This window comes from Pteropus alecto, unplaced genomic scaffold (assembly GCF_000325575.1).
Source record: "Pteropus alecto unplaced genomic scaffold, ASM32557v1 scaffold134, whole genome shotgun sequence".
NCBI classification, from domain to species: domain Eukaryota; kingdom Metazoa; phylum Chordata; class Mammalia; order Chiroptera; family Pteropodidae; genus Pteropus; species Pteropus alecto.
The window spans coordinates 1,508,047-1,525,528 of NW_006436283.1; the positions used below are offsets into that span (position 1 = coordinate 1,508,047).

The 17,482-nt window shown below is 52.5% G+C and overlaps 1 protein-coding gene across 4 annotated transcripts in view; it reads right to left on the reverse strand.

The window, feature by feature from the left end:
- Window positions 1–17,482, reverse strand: part of RPTOR (regulatory associated protein of MTOR complex 1) — a 207,204-nt gene that overhangs the window by 117,432 nt on the left and 72,290 nt on the right. For all 4 annotated transcript variants that reach the window (XM_025047180.1, XM_015589729.2, XM_006912165.3 and 1 more), the window contains exon 4: window positions 3,441–3,599. In XM_025047180.1, the coding sequence (XP_024902948.1) occupies window positions 3,441–3,599 (159 nt within the window). The remainder of the gene's footprint in view (window positions 1–3,440; window positions 3,600–17,482) is intronic.

Consider the following 17,482-nt stretch of genomic DNA (forward strand, 5'->3'; position numbering starts at 1 on the left):
CTGACGCATGTGACGTAAACACTCTGAGGCCACCGCAGACCACACCCTCCGGTGCGGGGGACGCTTCCTGGGTCAGCCACGTGCCGGGTCATAAAAATGTCTCGGCAAAGTCTGAAGGGTCGAAACCATACAGAGTATATCCTCTGACTACCGAATTTGAATTATACGATATCTGGAAAATCCTCAAATGTTTGGAAATTAAATAATATATGTGTCAAAAAAGATGTCACAAAGGAAAATAAAAATTATTCAAGTTGAACAACAGTGGAAATATAACTTGTCAACGTTTCACTAAAGTGGTGCTTACATGAAAATGTACAGCCTCTAATCCCTACAGAAAAAAGAAGAAAGGTTTAAAACTAAAACCCAAATTTCTACCTTAAGAAGCTAGAAAATAATGAGCAAACTGAACTCAAAGTAAGTAAAAGGAAGTAAATAACAAAGAGCACAGATCGGTGAGAGAGAGAGAGAGAGAGAGAGCGCAGCCAGCAGGGGAAATGAACACGGCTAAAATGTGTTTGTGGAAGGTGAGTAAAAACTGACAAGTCTCTAGCTGGACAGAACACAAATAAAAGAGAAGACACATTAATTAATATTTAGGAATGAAAGAGGGGCAATCACCACATATCCCAAAAGATAAGAAAGATAAGAAAATATTAATAAATTTGTAACAATAAATTTCACAAGTTAAATTAGATAGAAATGCTTCAAAAATACAACTTATCAAAATGACTCAAAATGAAACGGAAAATCTGAGTAGCCCTGTATCATTCACGGAAATGGATTCGTTAAAAGCCTTCCACAGAGCAGGCCAGGCTCTCAGCCCTGTGAAGCCTGCGCTCTGTCCTTTGCTGGTCGCTCTATTTCCAGCTCCCAAACTCGTGTCTGCCACCCCAGCAGGTGCTCAATGAACGCCGACTCACGCATGAATGGCTATTTTTCTTTAAACACATTCTATGAGCAAAATGTTCCCTGATCGCTATGTACAAGACAGAACGCGTCCCCTCCACTCCGCTCTTCAGTCCTCAGGTGTGGTTTACTTGTCTCCACGACGTCCCCTTCCGTCGGCATGTTTGCAGTCAGTCGTCTGTCTACCTCTCTCTCTCTCTTTCTGTGTGTCTCTCTGTGTCTCTGTCTCTCTCTGTCTCTGTCTGTCTGTCTGTCTCTCTCCATCACAATGCGAGCTCCATGACAGCGAGGTCTTGGTGTGTTTTATGAACTGTTGTATCATGGGGTCTAAAACTGGGCATCTTGGAATCTATGAGGCCGTCAGTCAGTGTTTCTTAAACCCTATGGCTAAGGTCGTAAAATTAGTTTACCCCTTCATAGACTTATTTTACTTTTTACCTGCTATGTCACCACGAAAGGGCCACGATAAGTCCAGATAACCTTAAAATTATAGTAATAACATGCAATCCTGTTGCTAAGCCTTTTCTACCTTAAAAGCTATTCTACCTATTAAAATTAAGCAAGTGTCATGAAGATAAGCCATATTCTGGGCCATAAAACATACCTTACCAAATTTAAAAGAACAGAAATCATACAGTGTCTGCTCTCAAAATCATACAGTGTCATTTAAGAAACGTTGCCGGAATTAAACCAGAAATCGTTTACAGAAAGACACCTGGAAAACCCCCAAATACCTGCAGATTAAACAACACACTTCAAAATAACACATGGGTCAAATATTTTGAATATTTTGAATTGAATAAAAATGAAAGCATAACTCATCAAAATTTGTGGGATGCAGCAAAAGCAATACTCAGAGGGAAATTTATAGTATTGAAAACATGTATTAGGAAAAGGATTTAAATCGTTAATCTGAGTTTCCATTTTAGGAAACTATAAAAAATAAATTCAAAGTAAGCAGAAGAAAAGGAATAAGAATTAGAGCAGAAATCAGTGGAACTGAAAACAGGAAATTGGTAGAGAAAAATCAATGATACCAAAAGCTGGTTCTTTGAAAAGATCAATAAAATTGATAAGCCTTCAGTCAGGCGAACCAAAAAAAAAAAAAAAAAAAAAAAAAAAAAAAGGACACACAGCACCAAAATCAGAAATGCCAGAGATCACCACAGCTCCCACGTGCACAAAGCGTGACAAAGGGACACTATGACCAGCGCTGCACACCTGAGTCTGATAGCCTAGATGAGACAGAGCGATTCCTTAAAAACAATCTGCAAAAACTTATGAAGAAAAAACAGACAATTGGAATAAGCCTATATGGATTAAAGAAATTAAATCAATAATTAAGCTTACAAAGCATGAGGCCCAGATGGGTTCACTGGTGAATTCTACCAAACATTTAAGGACGAAATGATACCAATTCTCTATAGTCGTGGAGGAAATATATCCTAACTCGTTCTCTGAGACCAGAATTACCCTAATACCAAAATCAGACAAAAACATTCTAAGAAAGCTACAGACCAATATCTCTCAAGAACATATAGTTGCGAAAATCCTCAGCAAAATGTTAGCAAATCAAATCCAATAATGTATAGAGAAAATTAGACCCACAACCAAAAAGAATTATCCCAAGTATGCAAGACTGGTTCAACATTCAAAAACTCAATTAAGCCAGCACATAAACAGACTAAAAAGGAATAAAAAAAAAAATCACATTGTCATATTAATAGACAAAGAAAAAACACTTAACAAAATGCAATACCCATTAATGGTAAAAACTGTCAGTAAACTCGGAACAGAGGAACTTCCTCAGCTCGATAAGGAGTATCTACAGAAGCCTCCAGCCAACATGGTACTGAATGGTGAGACGCATGAAGACTTCCCACGAAGACCAGGTGCAAGTTCATCTCCTCTCGCCCCTTTCAACATCACTCTGGGAGTGCGGCTAATGCCATGAGACCAGAAAAGGAAAGGAAAGGTATAGGGACTGGGAAGGAAAGAACAGAACTGCCTGTTCACAGGTGACACGATCGTCTCTTAGCAAACCCAAAAGAATCAACAAAACCCCTGGAACCAACGGGGATACGAGGTTAATACACAGAATCAACTGTTTTGCTACATACCAGCCATGAACAAGCGGCATGTGAAATTAAAGACATAATACCATTGGCACTACCCCCAAATGAAATACTTAGGTATAAATCTAACAAGATACGTACAAGGCCTATGCAGGAAAATGACAGAACTCTGATGAATGAAAGCAAAGTAGAACTGAATAAGGTTTCTGTGAACCAAATTTGTTTCTGCCTCAGAATTTGAAATTCTGGCAGTCGATGTTTAATTCGTTCTCCATAAACCCAAATGCATTAGGACTAAAAAGGGACAGCGGACAGTTACCTGGTGGAACGTTTTGGAGTCGTTCCTATTTTAGTGATAAAACTGAAAAAAAATGACCAGGCACAGGAGTCGTTTCTGTTGCAAAATGTGGGCGGGCGGGTTGCCGAGGGGGCGGGGGGTGGCGGGCGGGCGCTCACCTTGTTGAAGACCCAGATCTCCCCGTTGACGGTGGGCCGGGGCACCCCGTGGCCGTTGTAGTGGAAGAGGACCCGCTCCTCCTTGGCATTCCGGCGCAGGGACGTGCACAGCTTCTTCACTTCGTCCACGGTCGGATCGAGGCTCTGCTTGTACCGGGCCTGTGGCAGGAGAAATGGGTGAGAGACGTGCTGGGCCTGCGGGGACACCTGGCCCACGTGTGCACTCCGTCCTCAGCGCCGCGTCCGCCTTGCCCAGCTGCGTGACCCGGGACAAGCGACCCCGAGTCTCGTCGTGTATGAAACTGGGATGAGAACTGCTTCACGTGGTGGTCGGGAAAATTCACTCACTCAACGAGCATTGTTTGAGAAGCCCCATGAAGGCCACACGAGATAAAGGGCAGCCTGCCACATGCCACGCAAAGGAAACGGGCTGCGCTTGGCACGAAAAGAGCTCTCACAAGCCCCACGTCCTTCTGAAAACACAACCTGGAACATGGAAGAGACAATTTGCTAAAAAATGAAGAACAGTTAAAAAAAAAATGAAGACAGAAAGAAAACAAAGGGGTTCTGTGTCTGTGTCACGTCTGCCCTGTGGCTCCCCTCCCGCCACTCCTGCCTGGGCTGAGCCGAGGAACGTTAAGGACTCGCTGAATCAGCAGGACCTAAAAGTAATGCACACAAATCAACAGTCTTTATACAAACGACAAACGGTCGCGGCACCAACTGCACGGAACTCCCACTTATGAAGCGACAAAGGTGAAACGCGTAGGCATGAACTCAAGCAGAGATGCACGAGTCCCAGCCAAGGAAGCTTCACCCGCCTGGACGGCCCAGCAGCAGGCCTGAGCACCTGGGCACCGTCCGCTGCAGGGCAGGACGCCCGTGCTCCCCAGGCTGACGGACAAGTGCAACGCATCCCCAACACGACGACACGCTGTGTTGTGGAGTCAGGCAGGTGCCACTTTAGTTCACGATGGAAATAAACAAGCCAGAGCAGCCAGGAAAACACCGATGAGGGAAAACCAGGAGGAGGCCTGGCCCCCGCCCCGGACACCGAGCCTCCTGCGGGACGAGGTGGGGGGTCCGGAGAGGCCAGTGGGCCAGAGGAGCTACTGTAAGGCCCAGACCTGAAGCCGAGCACGTTTCCTGGCCCCCGGGTGACCAGCGGTTCACGGTCGCGACGTCATGGACACTGACTTCATTTCACTGAGAGCCATGCAGACTGCAGGACAGCTGCGTGGGGGGCGGGCGGCGTGCAGACAGCGCGGCCGGGACGGGGGAGGGGGCGACGCCCGTGCGCTCATCAGCAGTCTCCCTACTTCATGGTCACTTCTCTTTGTTTGGTTTCAAAGCCCTTTTAACGGTAAATGCCCAACCTAAAAGGACCAAGAGCAGAACTGCACCCACACCGGATGTCACGGAAGGAGCAACGCGAGCGAATGCACGGAAGCCGCGCCAGGAAGGCAGCGGAGACGCCGACGCGCCCGAGCCCATCGAGCACAGCACAAACACATAAGCCCTTTAAAGATACGGCGTGTCTACCAGGAGGGCTTGCCTCTAGGTGGGGACTGTGTTCTGGTTTTTAAAAATGATGTACATGTTTAAAAACGATGTTTATCTGTTTTTTTGATAAACTTTTAAAACCGTATTGAAAAAGTAAAGTGAAAACCAATAAGCCCCGTGCTGCGAGGCCCCTGCAGAGGACATGGGTGGGCAGGGGGCGTGAGCAGCGAGAGGTGGCACCTGAGGCCACGGCTCCCTCAGAGGGCCGGGCGCCCGGCACGGCCTCGCACAGCACGCGCTCAGGAAGCACAGCCTCCGAGACTCCGAGTGCACCTATCTGCACGGGCTCTGCTGCGACATCCACAGCTGCCGAGGGACTGTCACCATTCACTGACATTGATTACAATAATCGGTAATGAAACAAATCAAAACGACAAATGCCATACGCATGAAATCACGCGTCCGGGCAGGTGCTCAGATGTCGGTCAACGCTTCTCTCTACGTTGGTACCTGGAATTCTGCATAGGAAAGTTACGAAAACGATACAGAAAAACTGGTAAACTGCTTGTGCGTGTTCTGGGTGAGACAGAAACAAGGCACTGAGTCTTCAGCTCCAAATGCCCGCCCTCTGGCTAGTCGCAGAATACAAGATGAGGGTGCTTGATAAATGACAACCCAGTTCTGGGGACACAGAAGGGAACATTTCACTAAGACGCTGTGACTTTGGACGCACGCCCTCCTCACCCGCACCCCATGAAACTACACCTCAGGCTTCCCCGGTGGCTGATGAGAGGAACTTTCTCTTCACAGAGAATCCTGGTGGCAGAAAGGAGGCCGAGTCACATACTGTCTCCCTCTAATCTCTAACGATGGATCCGGGTACCACACAGGAGATGACCGGCCGACGTGGCCATCCTAAAGGAGGCAGACCAGCTAGACGACTCTGTGCCCCCGAACACTCCCTCCCATAGGGCCGAACCTGGCCACGCCTCTAGATTCGCCAACATGCTGGGGCAAGAAGGCGGGGGTAGGGGGCTGGCAGCGATGGCGAAGCCCAGACCACGCCCCGGCTTCTTCAACCAGCAGGCAGCAGGAAGGGACGCTGACTGGCGAACTGTGTGGCTCAGGCGGGACGCCGCCGTTTGGGTTAATTATGCGGATCTGAAGGGTACACAGGCCCGTCACGGTGCGGTCCCCTTACTCGCAAGTGTCCCGAATCGATGCACAAGCTCCGAGTGTATTTTTTAAAGTCGTAATTATCTCTAGAGATACACTGAAATATTTACGGATGAAATTATATGATGTCTGGAATTTGCTTCAAAATAAGCCAGGGGCGTGGGTGGGAGAGGGGAGTGGGCGGTGGCACAGAAGCAGCCTGGGAACAAGCTGATAACTACTGAACACAGATGACGGGTACATGTAAAAATTTTCCATAATAAAAAGTTTAAAAATTAACAAATGAATAAGCCACAAAAACAAATAGGGAGCCAAACAAGCAGACAGCACTTGGAACCATCTCCGTGACGAACAGGAAGTCCTGTGGGGTCGCTTTCACACGGAGCTTCACTGAACTTGACGGTAAAGTTGAAACCGGCTACTTCTCATCCCAAGCTGTCCACAGGCTGCGTTTCCCAAAGCATGGCCAGATGTTCCCAGATGTCCACACAGGTAAAAATCTCATGTGTTCTCAGCACAGATAAGCTATACGTACCAATAATCTGAAAGGTTAACACATCTGGAAAACGGATGTTTCCTAAACGTAATACAGATGCTCATCTGACTCTGAAAATCTTCCCGAGTCTTAGACGCAAAAAGAAAGTTATCATGATGGTGAAGATACAGTCAGCTTACCCTGAACGAGGAAATGTGTCTCCGATTAAGAGTCTGACTTTCCACTGTGGGTCACGGTGCCGACATCGCCCCGCTGACCTGATGACAGCTGTAACGTCTGGCTGTCCCTACAACTGGGTCATCTCTGTAGTTTACAAAGCACTCGGCTGCGTCATCTCCCCTGAGAACTGACAGCGCTGCCCGAGGCTGAGCCTGGCCGGAGGGCTGTGCTGTGGGCTGCTCAGTGAGGGGCGGGCCTGCCTGGGAGGACATGACCGACCGCAGGCCCGCTGTCCCCCGCTCCAGGCCACCAGCCAGTCCTGGACCTGTGAGGACATAAATGGTTTGCCGTGCAGACCGGAAGGGGCTGTAGCTCCTCTAAGCGCTCGCTGCCCGAGTGCAGGGCCGGCATGGATCCTGCACGCCCACCTCTGTGCACGGGGGCGGCGGGAATGTCACCAGCCTCGGGAGGGAATCCTGCTCGCTTTAGAAAGGCCGCGTATCAATAAAGACTACAAGGCCTGAAATAACCTCATACATGTTTGAAAGCACTCGAAGCAACACTTTCAGGCTAGGTCACATCCCAAACCAGATACGCTGCCTTCTAGCACTTCAGTGATTTTCAACCCCCCAGACCCGCAGCAGGCCGGCACCAGCTGGCAGAAGAGGCCACCACAGGGCAGTCCCGCCCGCCCAGGGGCCCGTGTGTGGGTTAGGCGGCCCCCCTCGCCCCCCAGGGCCCGGGGCTGCGGGAAGGGGCTGGGCTTCAGCGCCGCGTCGGTGTCCGCTGCTGACCCCCGTCTTGAACACGTGGACTCGCACACGCAGGCCGGCCCCGGGCTACACACACGTGTGAGTGCGTGAACACTGTCAGCTGCGCGTGTCAGTAACATCCTACAACATCTGCAACTTCTGTAAAGGTGACTGACGCTCTCACGCACGCAGTGTCCGCGACCTGGAGGGTGACGAAGCAGGAGGCGCAGCCATCTGCGCTGGATCCGGTGTCCGCTGCGCTGACGCAGCATTTCCTGAGCTGGGGCTTGGAGCCCAGGTGCGGGGCTGCGTGCGGAGCCAGAGCCAGAGGCACAGGCAGCAAAGCCGCAGGAAGTGCCCTGGCACCAGTCGGCCAGCTCTCCCGCACACAGTGTCCGCGACCTGGAGGGTGACGAAGCAGGAGGCGCAGCCATCTGCGCTGGATCCGGTGTCCGCTGCGCTGACGCAGCATTTCCTGAGCTGGTGCTTGGAGCCCAGGTGCGGGGCTGCGTGCGGAGCCAGAGCCAGAGGCACAGGCAGCAAAGCCACAGGAAGTGCCCGGGCACCAGTCGGCCACCTCTGAGGAGGCCACAGGCACACCCGGGCAGCCAGCTTTGGTGGCCGGTGGGGTGGGGTGGGCGGTAGGTGGCACAAACGTGTCATCTCTGGCCGCCGGAACCCCCTGCTGGGCACAGACAGGACACTGCAGCTGCCCTCACGGGGAGGGCGCCAAGCAGGGACAGCGGGGCAGCAGGACCTCGACGCACGGACCTGTCCTTCCCTTCTGCTGCAGCCGCCATGACTCCGTGGCTGGGTGACGGCATGTGTCCTTCACAACTCTTCACACGCACAGAGCTGGCCAGTGTCCGCTGGGGGCACACTCGTGGGCTGCCACCTTGCTGGCCCCAGAGGGCAACAAGGCCGGGCCTCGTCGCCACGGGAACCACACCGTCAGCGGTGCCCTCTGGTGGCGGAAGGCCCTGGACAGACTTTGCGCCCTGTTGCTGACGAGGGCATGGGAGAGGGCCAGCGGCTCCAGCTGGGACCGGCAGCTCTATCTGTGTGAGCTACGCGACGTTAACCCTCACGGCCTCCACTTGCGGGGCTCCCGCTGAAATAAATCTCAGCTGACATCTAAAATCAATTACACTGAAGGTCCCAGGTAGGACAGCCGATGTGGGAAGTGCAGGATTGTCCCGCTGGGGGGCTCGCCGCTCACCCTCACGCGTTGGGTTCTGTGAAGGCCGGACAAGCCCCTCCTCGGGGCAGGACGGCACTGGAGACAGGTGGACAGGTGGCCCCGTCCGTGGTCCTGCCACCCTCCCCGGGCACGGCGCTCCGCAAAGCCTGAATGGTGAGGCGGTTCCGGGGGGCAGAGTTCTCTTCTCCTCAGCGGACGGTGGGGAAGCACGGTGGCAACCCCGTACGGTGACAGCCGTGCTGGACAGGGAGGCGTGAGGGCCTTGGCGTTCCTGCCTGTAGGCTGGAGTGCTGACCGTGACTCTCCCAGGCTGCCACGAGGAGGACGCGCGTTTGGGCCAGCCGAGCGCTGCCCCTCGCAACTCGACGACCAGGCTCTGCGCTCGAGCCGCCACCCAGTTCTTCATCCCGGAGACACCGCAGCTCAGAAACGAGCAGCACTGATGGCGCCCGTGGCCGAGCCCACCTGGAGGGCTGAAGCCCTGTGAAAGCCCCGGCACCTCTCTCTCGGCACTGTCCTCAGAGGCCACGCTGCCATCTCAGAGGACCACTGGGACTGGGAAAACCTCCGCGACGAGGACAGACATGGTGACGCCCCCACTGTGCTCCCCAGGACAACGGCTGACTTCTCCGCCCCTCGGAGTGGAAGCGAGTGGCAGTCAGGGCAGCGGGGGACTGAGGAGAGAGAGCGGCCACCACCCATGACGTTAAAACGATGGACATAAAAGACGCCCTACGAGGAAAACGGGCAGAAGACTGGAACGGACGACTCACAGGAAAGACACGGCACGGGCCCTTCAACGCGCCACCCTGTTCACCTGTACTCAGAGTACGGTAGCAGGCAGAACCACCCCAAGGCAGGACAGCCCCCTGGCCGCCAGCCTGCACACCTGCACAGGTGGGCGCACATGGAAAAGTACCACCGGGCACTGTGTCATCAGGTGCTCTCACGTGTAAAATGGCACATGCCCTGAGGCAAGGAATCTGACACCGACCCCTAAAACTGTGTGCATTTTTTGACCCAGTGACACTATTGCTATGAATTTACCTTAAAAGTACACCCTTAACAAGACACCTGGAGAAACCTAGCAGACACCACCTTAATGACGTGACCCAGCATCCCCAATAACAGGACGAGACGACAGCAAATGTCCCCCGTCGGTGCCGGAGAGGGTGACGAGCGCCCCCTGCAGCGCTCCGCACGGGCACAGGCCCGGCCCTGCTCCTAAGGAAACGAGGGAAACGCCAGCTGGGGCGGCAGGGTGAGCACGTCTGGGGCGTGACGGGCCAGGGCCAGAGCCGGAGGGACGGCGAGTGGCAGCGGGAGGCCGCGCGTGAGCCTGGGGTGAGCCCGGCCCCATGGGGAGTCAGGACGCAACGCAACAGCTGGCAGAGTCTGATACGGAACAGCTCAGAGCACAGAACTGAGTCGACGAGCCCATCCTGAGTGTGGCGAACGTACCTGTTATGTAAGAGGACGTCTTTGCTCCCGAGAACGACACGCTTAAGTATTTATGGGTAAAGGGACAAGATGTTTGCAAATTATTTTTGAATGGTTCCAAAAAAAGTTAAATGTACGTATGTACGTATGAGCATGGGTCCGCATGACAGAGCAGAGTCCCCGATCTCCGTGCGCTCCGTGGGGACTGCTGTCGGCGCCCTGGCCCTGTCCCACGAGCAGATGGTACAGGGCAGGCGTGCAGCCCACTGCTTTCTGTACAACGACTATGCGCCAACAACTATGGAACAAACAGCACGCGACAGCACCCGCTCCCTCCAAGGGCCTGCACCCCACCCCGGTCCGGCTATCTCTTTCAGTCACGGAAGCTTCTAGGACTTCTGCACCTGCTGGGGCTGGTCACTCTGGTGGTTTTCATTTCTCAGTGTTTCCCTGGCTGGCTGTCCTGTTTGTTGTCCCATGTAAACTAAGGCACTGGTGCTTTTACTGGGATTGCGTGAAACGCACTAATGAACTTGGGCAGAACAGGGCCTCTGTAAAGCCACGTCTTGCCCTCCATGAACAGGGAGTCGGCTTCCTTGGTTTTCGGGAGTGAGTACATTCAATTTGACCACACAGGTTTCACTCTTTGTTGTGAAGTTCACTTCTACAGCGGGGCTGTGATGCAGAAGCGGCCACAGGCACATCTAAATGCATGGCTGTAGCCACGTTCCAATAAAACTATTTATAGAAAGACAACAGGCCCGGGGGCCATCGTTCAGTGTCTCTGCCTTTCTGAATGTTTTGCTTGTTGGGTGCCGATAGGAAATGTTCGGTGATCTCGTTTTATTTATAGGACCTGAAATCTTCCCCGTTTGCTTCTTTTCCCCTTGCCGGTGACCTGATGCCACGTCTATCTATCTCCTCTGTCTTCTGCAGACACTTGCCTGTACCTTTAAGCCTCGCCCTGTGACCTGCGCTCTGCTCTCCCTGGTCACCTGTATCGGTGTCCTCAGACCAAGGTGGCCTTGGTCTTCCTGGCAGTGGTTTCAGACCAGCCTCGGGCCCTGTCACCAGCTCCTTCTCCACTCCTGGCAGCTGTCCCCGGTTCGCCGTGGCACTCGCAGGGCCGGGCGTGGGAGCGGGAGGGGATAATAGAGAGAACGTGTTGAGGTTTGGGTCTGTCCTTACTTTTGCATTTGGAAGTATGATGTCTTGGGCTGAGCACATGGTTTTCATATACTTTAATTTCCCCCTTATTCTTCTGTATTGCTTTGGAGGAAAAATTTCTGAGACAGGGACGTAAAATACCACCACTGTTGTCAGCCACCTAGAAGTTGCCATTCCTTGTTTTCTTGAAGCCTAGACACCAGTGAACAATACTGATGTCAAAGTGACATCAAGATGGTAACAATAATAACGACTCTTTATTTGCATGTAGTCCATCCTGTGCAGTAACCACATCTGTGGGAGGACAAAGGAGCGGGCGTGTTTGCTAGTGTCTGTATGCTATTATTTTTCAAGGTGGCAAGGCAAGGATCATGTGCCACATTTAGGGGTTACAGTACAGTTTTGGGTTACACCTTCTTTATCGTACTTCAGAAATGGAGAGAAAAGTTAGGATAGTTTGTAAAGCATAGGATTTTCACTTAGAAATGTAAAAGGCAAATATTAAAATGACAGGAAGGAGGGAGGGAGGGAGGGTGGGAGGGAGGGAGGTAGGGAAAGGGAGGGAGGGAGGGAGGGAGGGAGGGAAGGAAGGAAGGAAGGAAGGAAGGAAGGAAGGAAGGAAGGAAGGAAGGACGGACGGAAGGAAGGAAGGACGGAAGGAAGGAAGGAAGGGGTGTATTTATTGCCAGGCATGGGAAAACGCTTCCTTTCCCACCCCCGTGAGCAGCCCCCGGCACGTAAGCAAGCGGGAGCGCACCGCAAGCGCAGCCCTTACTCCCAGGACGCACGTGCCAGGCCCACCAACGCCAGCCCTGTCTCAGGAGGCTGCGCCCGAGCCTGTCCTCTGTCATCTCCCGCTGTCCCACCTGCCCCGATGCTCCCGTTCAGACAGGCTCAGGCACCCCGTGACCCGGGGGATGCCCGGACACCGGCTGCCTCTCAGGGAACGTAGAGCCGCAGGTTTCTCACTTTTGACGCTGTTTCCTATCATTTCGGTCAAAGCTGGAGATGACTTTACCTCCACACTGACTCACTTCCCTCAGAAACGTTTGGGTTTAAGCAAATTCCAGGCACTAGTCACCTTGATTCAACCACTCAACTACCGGAACTCTCCAAGGTAATAAAGCAAAGACAGGTCATTACAGGTTTGCACAGACCCTCCAAACTCCTCTGCCTCTCACCAGCACAAGGCTCCCTGACCTATAAATTTCCAGAACACTTTCAACTCTAGGTGGACTTAATACTATCCACCGACTGTGTACAGCAATTCATCACCGCAAACGTCTGTACTGGATATCAGGGGCTCGGCTACCTCTGTATTTCTTTCAGAACCGTCAGGCTGTGCCACTCACACTGTGATTTAGTGCAATCCATGTTCTCAAAAATGCTTCGTCATACCACCCGATTTTAAGATTAGGACCTGGGGCCATTACACCCCTTGGCGAAACCAGCAAGGAGATCGCATCTGCCGCGATAAAAGGTCACAGGTGAGGGAACATCAGCACCGTGGTGACTTGGGTTCCTGGGCTCCTCTCACACCACAAAGAGGAAATGCTGGGAGTGGGGAATATGCGCCGGCAGGGACAGCTTCTCAGCGACAGTTAAGCCAGGCGCCTGGATACGTGAACAAGGAAAGCAGCTTTTTGATGAGCAGCGGCCGCCAGGCCCTGTGCCGGAGCGCGCGGAGGGGGTGGGGTGGGGTGTTTGCAGCCACGAGTGGCTTGAGGAGCAGGAGACAACACCCACGGCCCAGGGGAGGGGGCCAAGAAAGGTGTCCCTCCAGAAGAGTGGGCCTGCAGACACCCGCGCAGAGGAAGGTCCAACCAAAAGCGAGAGCACACCACCAAGGAAAGCCATGTCTCTAACCCCTGTAAGAAGCAGAGCGAGAGCCTGGTCTTGACATGGGTTTGCAAAGGCGTTTTCCCTGGGTGGGACACAGAAACCTCAAGACAGGACTTCAAATCACCCTGATTGTCAGGGTCCTTATGTGCTTGACGGAAACACACCTAAACAATTTCTGGGGAAAAAAATTCATCTCAAGCTTCAAAGACTTCACACCGTTAAATTTCAAAGGAAAACAACTCACTGCTAATATTTTAAAAGTGCATTAGGACACAGGTACCATACCAGAAAGCCAACCAAAACAGTGGCTGAATCAGAAGATATACAGACTTCACATACCAAAATAAGTTGACGTAAGATAACTTTATTTAATGTCTTTTAAGAAAGAGAATTAAAATAGAAGACCAGGATCAACAGATAAAAAAAAATTTAATGTCCTAGGAGAACTTGAAATAAAAATGAAAAGGCTTCATAAGTTTGGACATAGCTGAACAAAGGATGTGTGAACTGGAAGATAGAGCTGAAGAAACTAGAATGTAACCACAGAGATGCAATCAGAAAACACGTGAGAAAGGGGTTAATAGGAAAAGTTTGAAGAACACGGTGAGAAGGTGATAAGTTTTGATAAGATTCAAACAGAAGTAGGAATGGGGGACAGCAATATTTGAACGGATAATGGCTGTGAAATTACTTGAACGGATAATGGCTGTGAAATTACTTATAAAAGACGCCAATACCTGAATTTTTGAATCCCACTGAATCTCAAGCAGAATAAACAGAAATTTACACTGTACACATATTAATGGATCTGCAGAGCTCTGAGCAAAGAGAAGATCTTGAAAGCAGATGGGAGGAAAGACAAACCGCCCTAAAGGAGAAGATTCTGGGTCAATGGCTGACTTCTCGAAAGTGATACTAGAAGCCAAAAGACGTGGAATTACAGCTTTGACATGCTGAGAGAAAATAAATGTCATACAACTCTATGCCAAGTAAAAATAAACCTTTTCTAGAGCAAGAGTAAGATAAACATATTGAGATGGCAGAAACTGAGAAAGCTCATCCCAAAAGAGACAACGAAGACAAAGACATTCTAAAGGATAAGCTTCAGACGGGAAAATGGTTACACCGAACGGTCAGAGATGCAAAGGAATCGGTAAATACTGATGAAAAAGTAAACTATATAAAAGGGTAATCATATGATTCCAGCTCTATCCCCTGAGAAGGCCTAGAAATGTCTGACACAGGCACAGGGGACAAGCCCGAACACCCAGACTGCAGTTCTGAAATACAGTTTCTCACGAAAGGAAACCGAAACGCATGGGGAAACGGCTTCCTCCAGGTCCGCCACAGGAAATGCACAAGGTGAACCCAAACCGTCCTGTCGTGCCAGATAGCAAGGAAGCCACACAGGGACAAGCGGGACAAGGACTTGGTGACAGGACCTGGGAGCCAACCAGAAGAGGCCCCACTAACTAAAGATGGGACAATTTGAGCTTCGATAGTAATCAAAATCGGCATGAATTAAAACCCATCCAATATGTTTAAAATCTCTAAGTTCATAATGACATAATAAAACGCGCTTTCCCGTCTTCCTGTCCTGTGCAGTCCGCGCCACAATGCTCCTCAGCCACATGACTTCCTTTGACCAGCGGGCCACGTGCAAGTGTGATGCAAACAGAAGCGTGACGAGCAAGACTCCAGCCGATTCGACCACTGGACCGCCTGAATGACTTCAGGAGAAACCAGCGGGGACCTGCCGAGTGGGCGTGGCCAAGCTGCGCAAGGGAGCCAATCAGCGCCCGCTGCTTTCACTATGCGCACTGGAAGCCAATCAGCGCCCGCTGCTTTCACATGCGCACTGGGAGCCAATCAGCGCCCGCTGCTTTCACTATGTACACTGGGAGCCAATCAGCGCCTGCTGCTTTCAGGGGCCAGGCTCTGGGGCAACTGGAACAAAGGCCACTAGAACTCACCACGCAGAAAAAAAACTGGGGTTACTCTCAGACAGATGATCGCATCAACGGAACTCTGCAGCACAGCGTTCCACTCGTGGCCGCCTGCAGCCTCTTGGGGAAGAAGGCAGGTTGTCCGCGTTCCGTGCTTTCCTCCTGGATGCGACCGTCCGCAGAGCGTCGCCGGGCTGGCCTGCGCGGTCCCCCGCAGGCGACGCGCCGGGCTGTCTGTCTTCCACAGTCGTTAGCAACGCTGGGCACCTGACCACGTTCACCGTAAATCACATGGATAAACTATAAACCACGCGCATGTGAGGAGGAAATGGAAGAACAGTAAATCTCAAACTATTTTCTTGGTCATTTTCGAGTTTTAAATAACAAAATAAGTCCGAGCACACACGCAGCCACGAAGTTGGCCTGACAACGCCAACACCAAACAAGCAAACCCGGCGACATAAATTTGAAAATTAATATAAAGATAAAAAAGGCACCCAGGACAGAAGCGAGGATTCGCCCTCCTTCCCCCAATGGCAACAGGGGTTTATTCTCACTGGCGAGTGCTGAGCGCCGCGCACCGTCGTGTGTGCCGACCCGCACCCCCGGGCAGCGCAGCGGGCTGTGCACACCCGCGCCCGGACACGTGGGTGACGCACCGCACTGACGTGAGGCCGGCATCGCGACAGGAACTTCCGGCCGTGCCCATCCGTGGGGCCGCGGCCACGCCCGCGTGCGCGGTCAGCTGCTGTTACGCACGGCTGTACTGAGCTAACACTTCACACATGTGTTTTTATGCACATTATGTCCTTCGGTGTTTGCGGCAACCCCGTGGGGGGACACTGCCGTTACCCTCGTTTCCAGGTGTGTAAAATGAGGTACAGTGAGGAAGAACCCCACGCGGGGCCCTGCTGCCAGTGGGCGCACCCCGCCCACACCCCAGTGCCCAGATGAAGGCAGGGAGTCCCACTCTGGGGAAACTGGCCACCGGCCGGCCGGTGGTCAGAGAAAGCCCAGCCCTCAAGCACCTCATCTAGGAGCGTGCTGCCAGCCTCCCCGTAAGAAGCCCTCTCAGAAATGCCAGTGGATAGATGGAGCCCAGACTCAGATGACCTCCCCAAATCTGCAACATAACACAAGCGGTCTACAGTGGGGACCTACGTCAGAAACAGTGAAAGTTGCCCCCTCCCCCTCCACATGGCACCAGTTTCCACGTCCCTGGAACCAGCCAAGTCTCCCGCGTCTCGCCGCGTGGCCCCTGCCCTCCCACAGCCACCGGGCTGGCCCGAACTCAGAGCACAGCTGGTCACCGCGAGCACCCCACGCGCCTGTCCCCATTCGTTCCCACACGCTCAGTGCACACCGGTCACACCTGAGATGCTCTGCAGCAGAACCGGCTCGGGACTAGCAAACATTCCAAAGCAGGGTCATTCTCTTCCTGGCATGGTGGCGAGGTTTCAGCTAAGCATCACCGGAACAGCGCTGTGCCAGAGACTGCAAGTTTTCTCCAGTAACAGCTCCACCCTTCTCCTGAATAACAGAACCCCTACTTTTCATGTTGGCACAGGGCCACCCAGACAATATTCCCAGGGTCCCCGTGAAAGTGCTAAGGGGAACTTTAAAGAAACAGCCTTAGATAAAGAGAGAGACCTTCCCACCTCTTCCAGCAGGGTGAAGTGCACACGTAATGGCTGGAGCTCCGGCAGTCATTCTGAGCAACGAAGTGACCACAAGACTAGAATCCTTGCTGCAAGTCGGGGCCCTGATGTTACAGAGCACGCGGCAGCCCTGAAGGACAACTTCCGGATGACCTCCGGTGAGTGAACTCCAATTTTACTTACACTGCTGTTATTTTTTCCCCTGTAATTCTCAGCCAAACCCGACCCTACCAGCGTGAGCATAGGGAGATGGTAATGCAGCCACAGGACTAGCCCGAAATGGCTCTAACCTGTTTCTAAGAAGACACTGAGCTGCTTTTCAGCGACAAGAGGCCAAGCCTGCAAGTCACGCAGCAGACACGTGCACAGACAGCTCCGACCTCCAGCTGCACCGGGAACCGAGGTCTTGCTGCCCCCGCCCCAACACACACGGAACCAAAGGACCGGGACACAACGATGACTCAAACATGGGAACCGGCCAGGTGCTGGGCCACTGTCCACGAGACTTAGTGCTGGATCCAAGGAGGATCCACGTCCCTCCTCCTATGACCGCCTGCCGGGGCTGCCACACACCTGTGACCCCGTTCTGAACACCTGCCCTGCGCCCTGGACCAGGGGGGCAGATCCGGCTTGCGTTCAAGCACGGTGAGGGGCCAGCCATGAGGGGCCAGCGTGAAGGGTGCACTCAAGGCCACCGCTCTT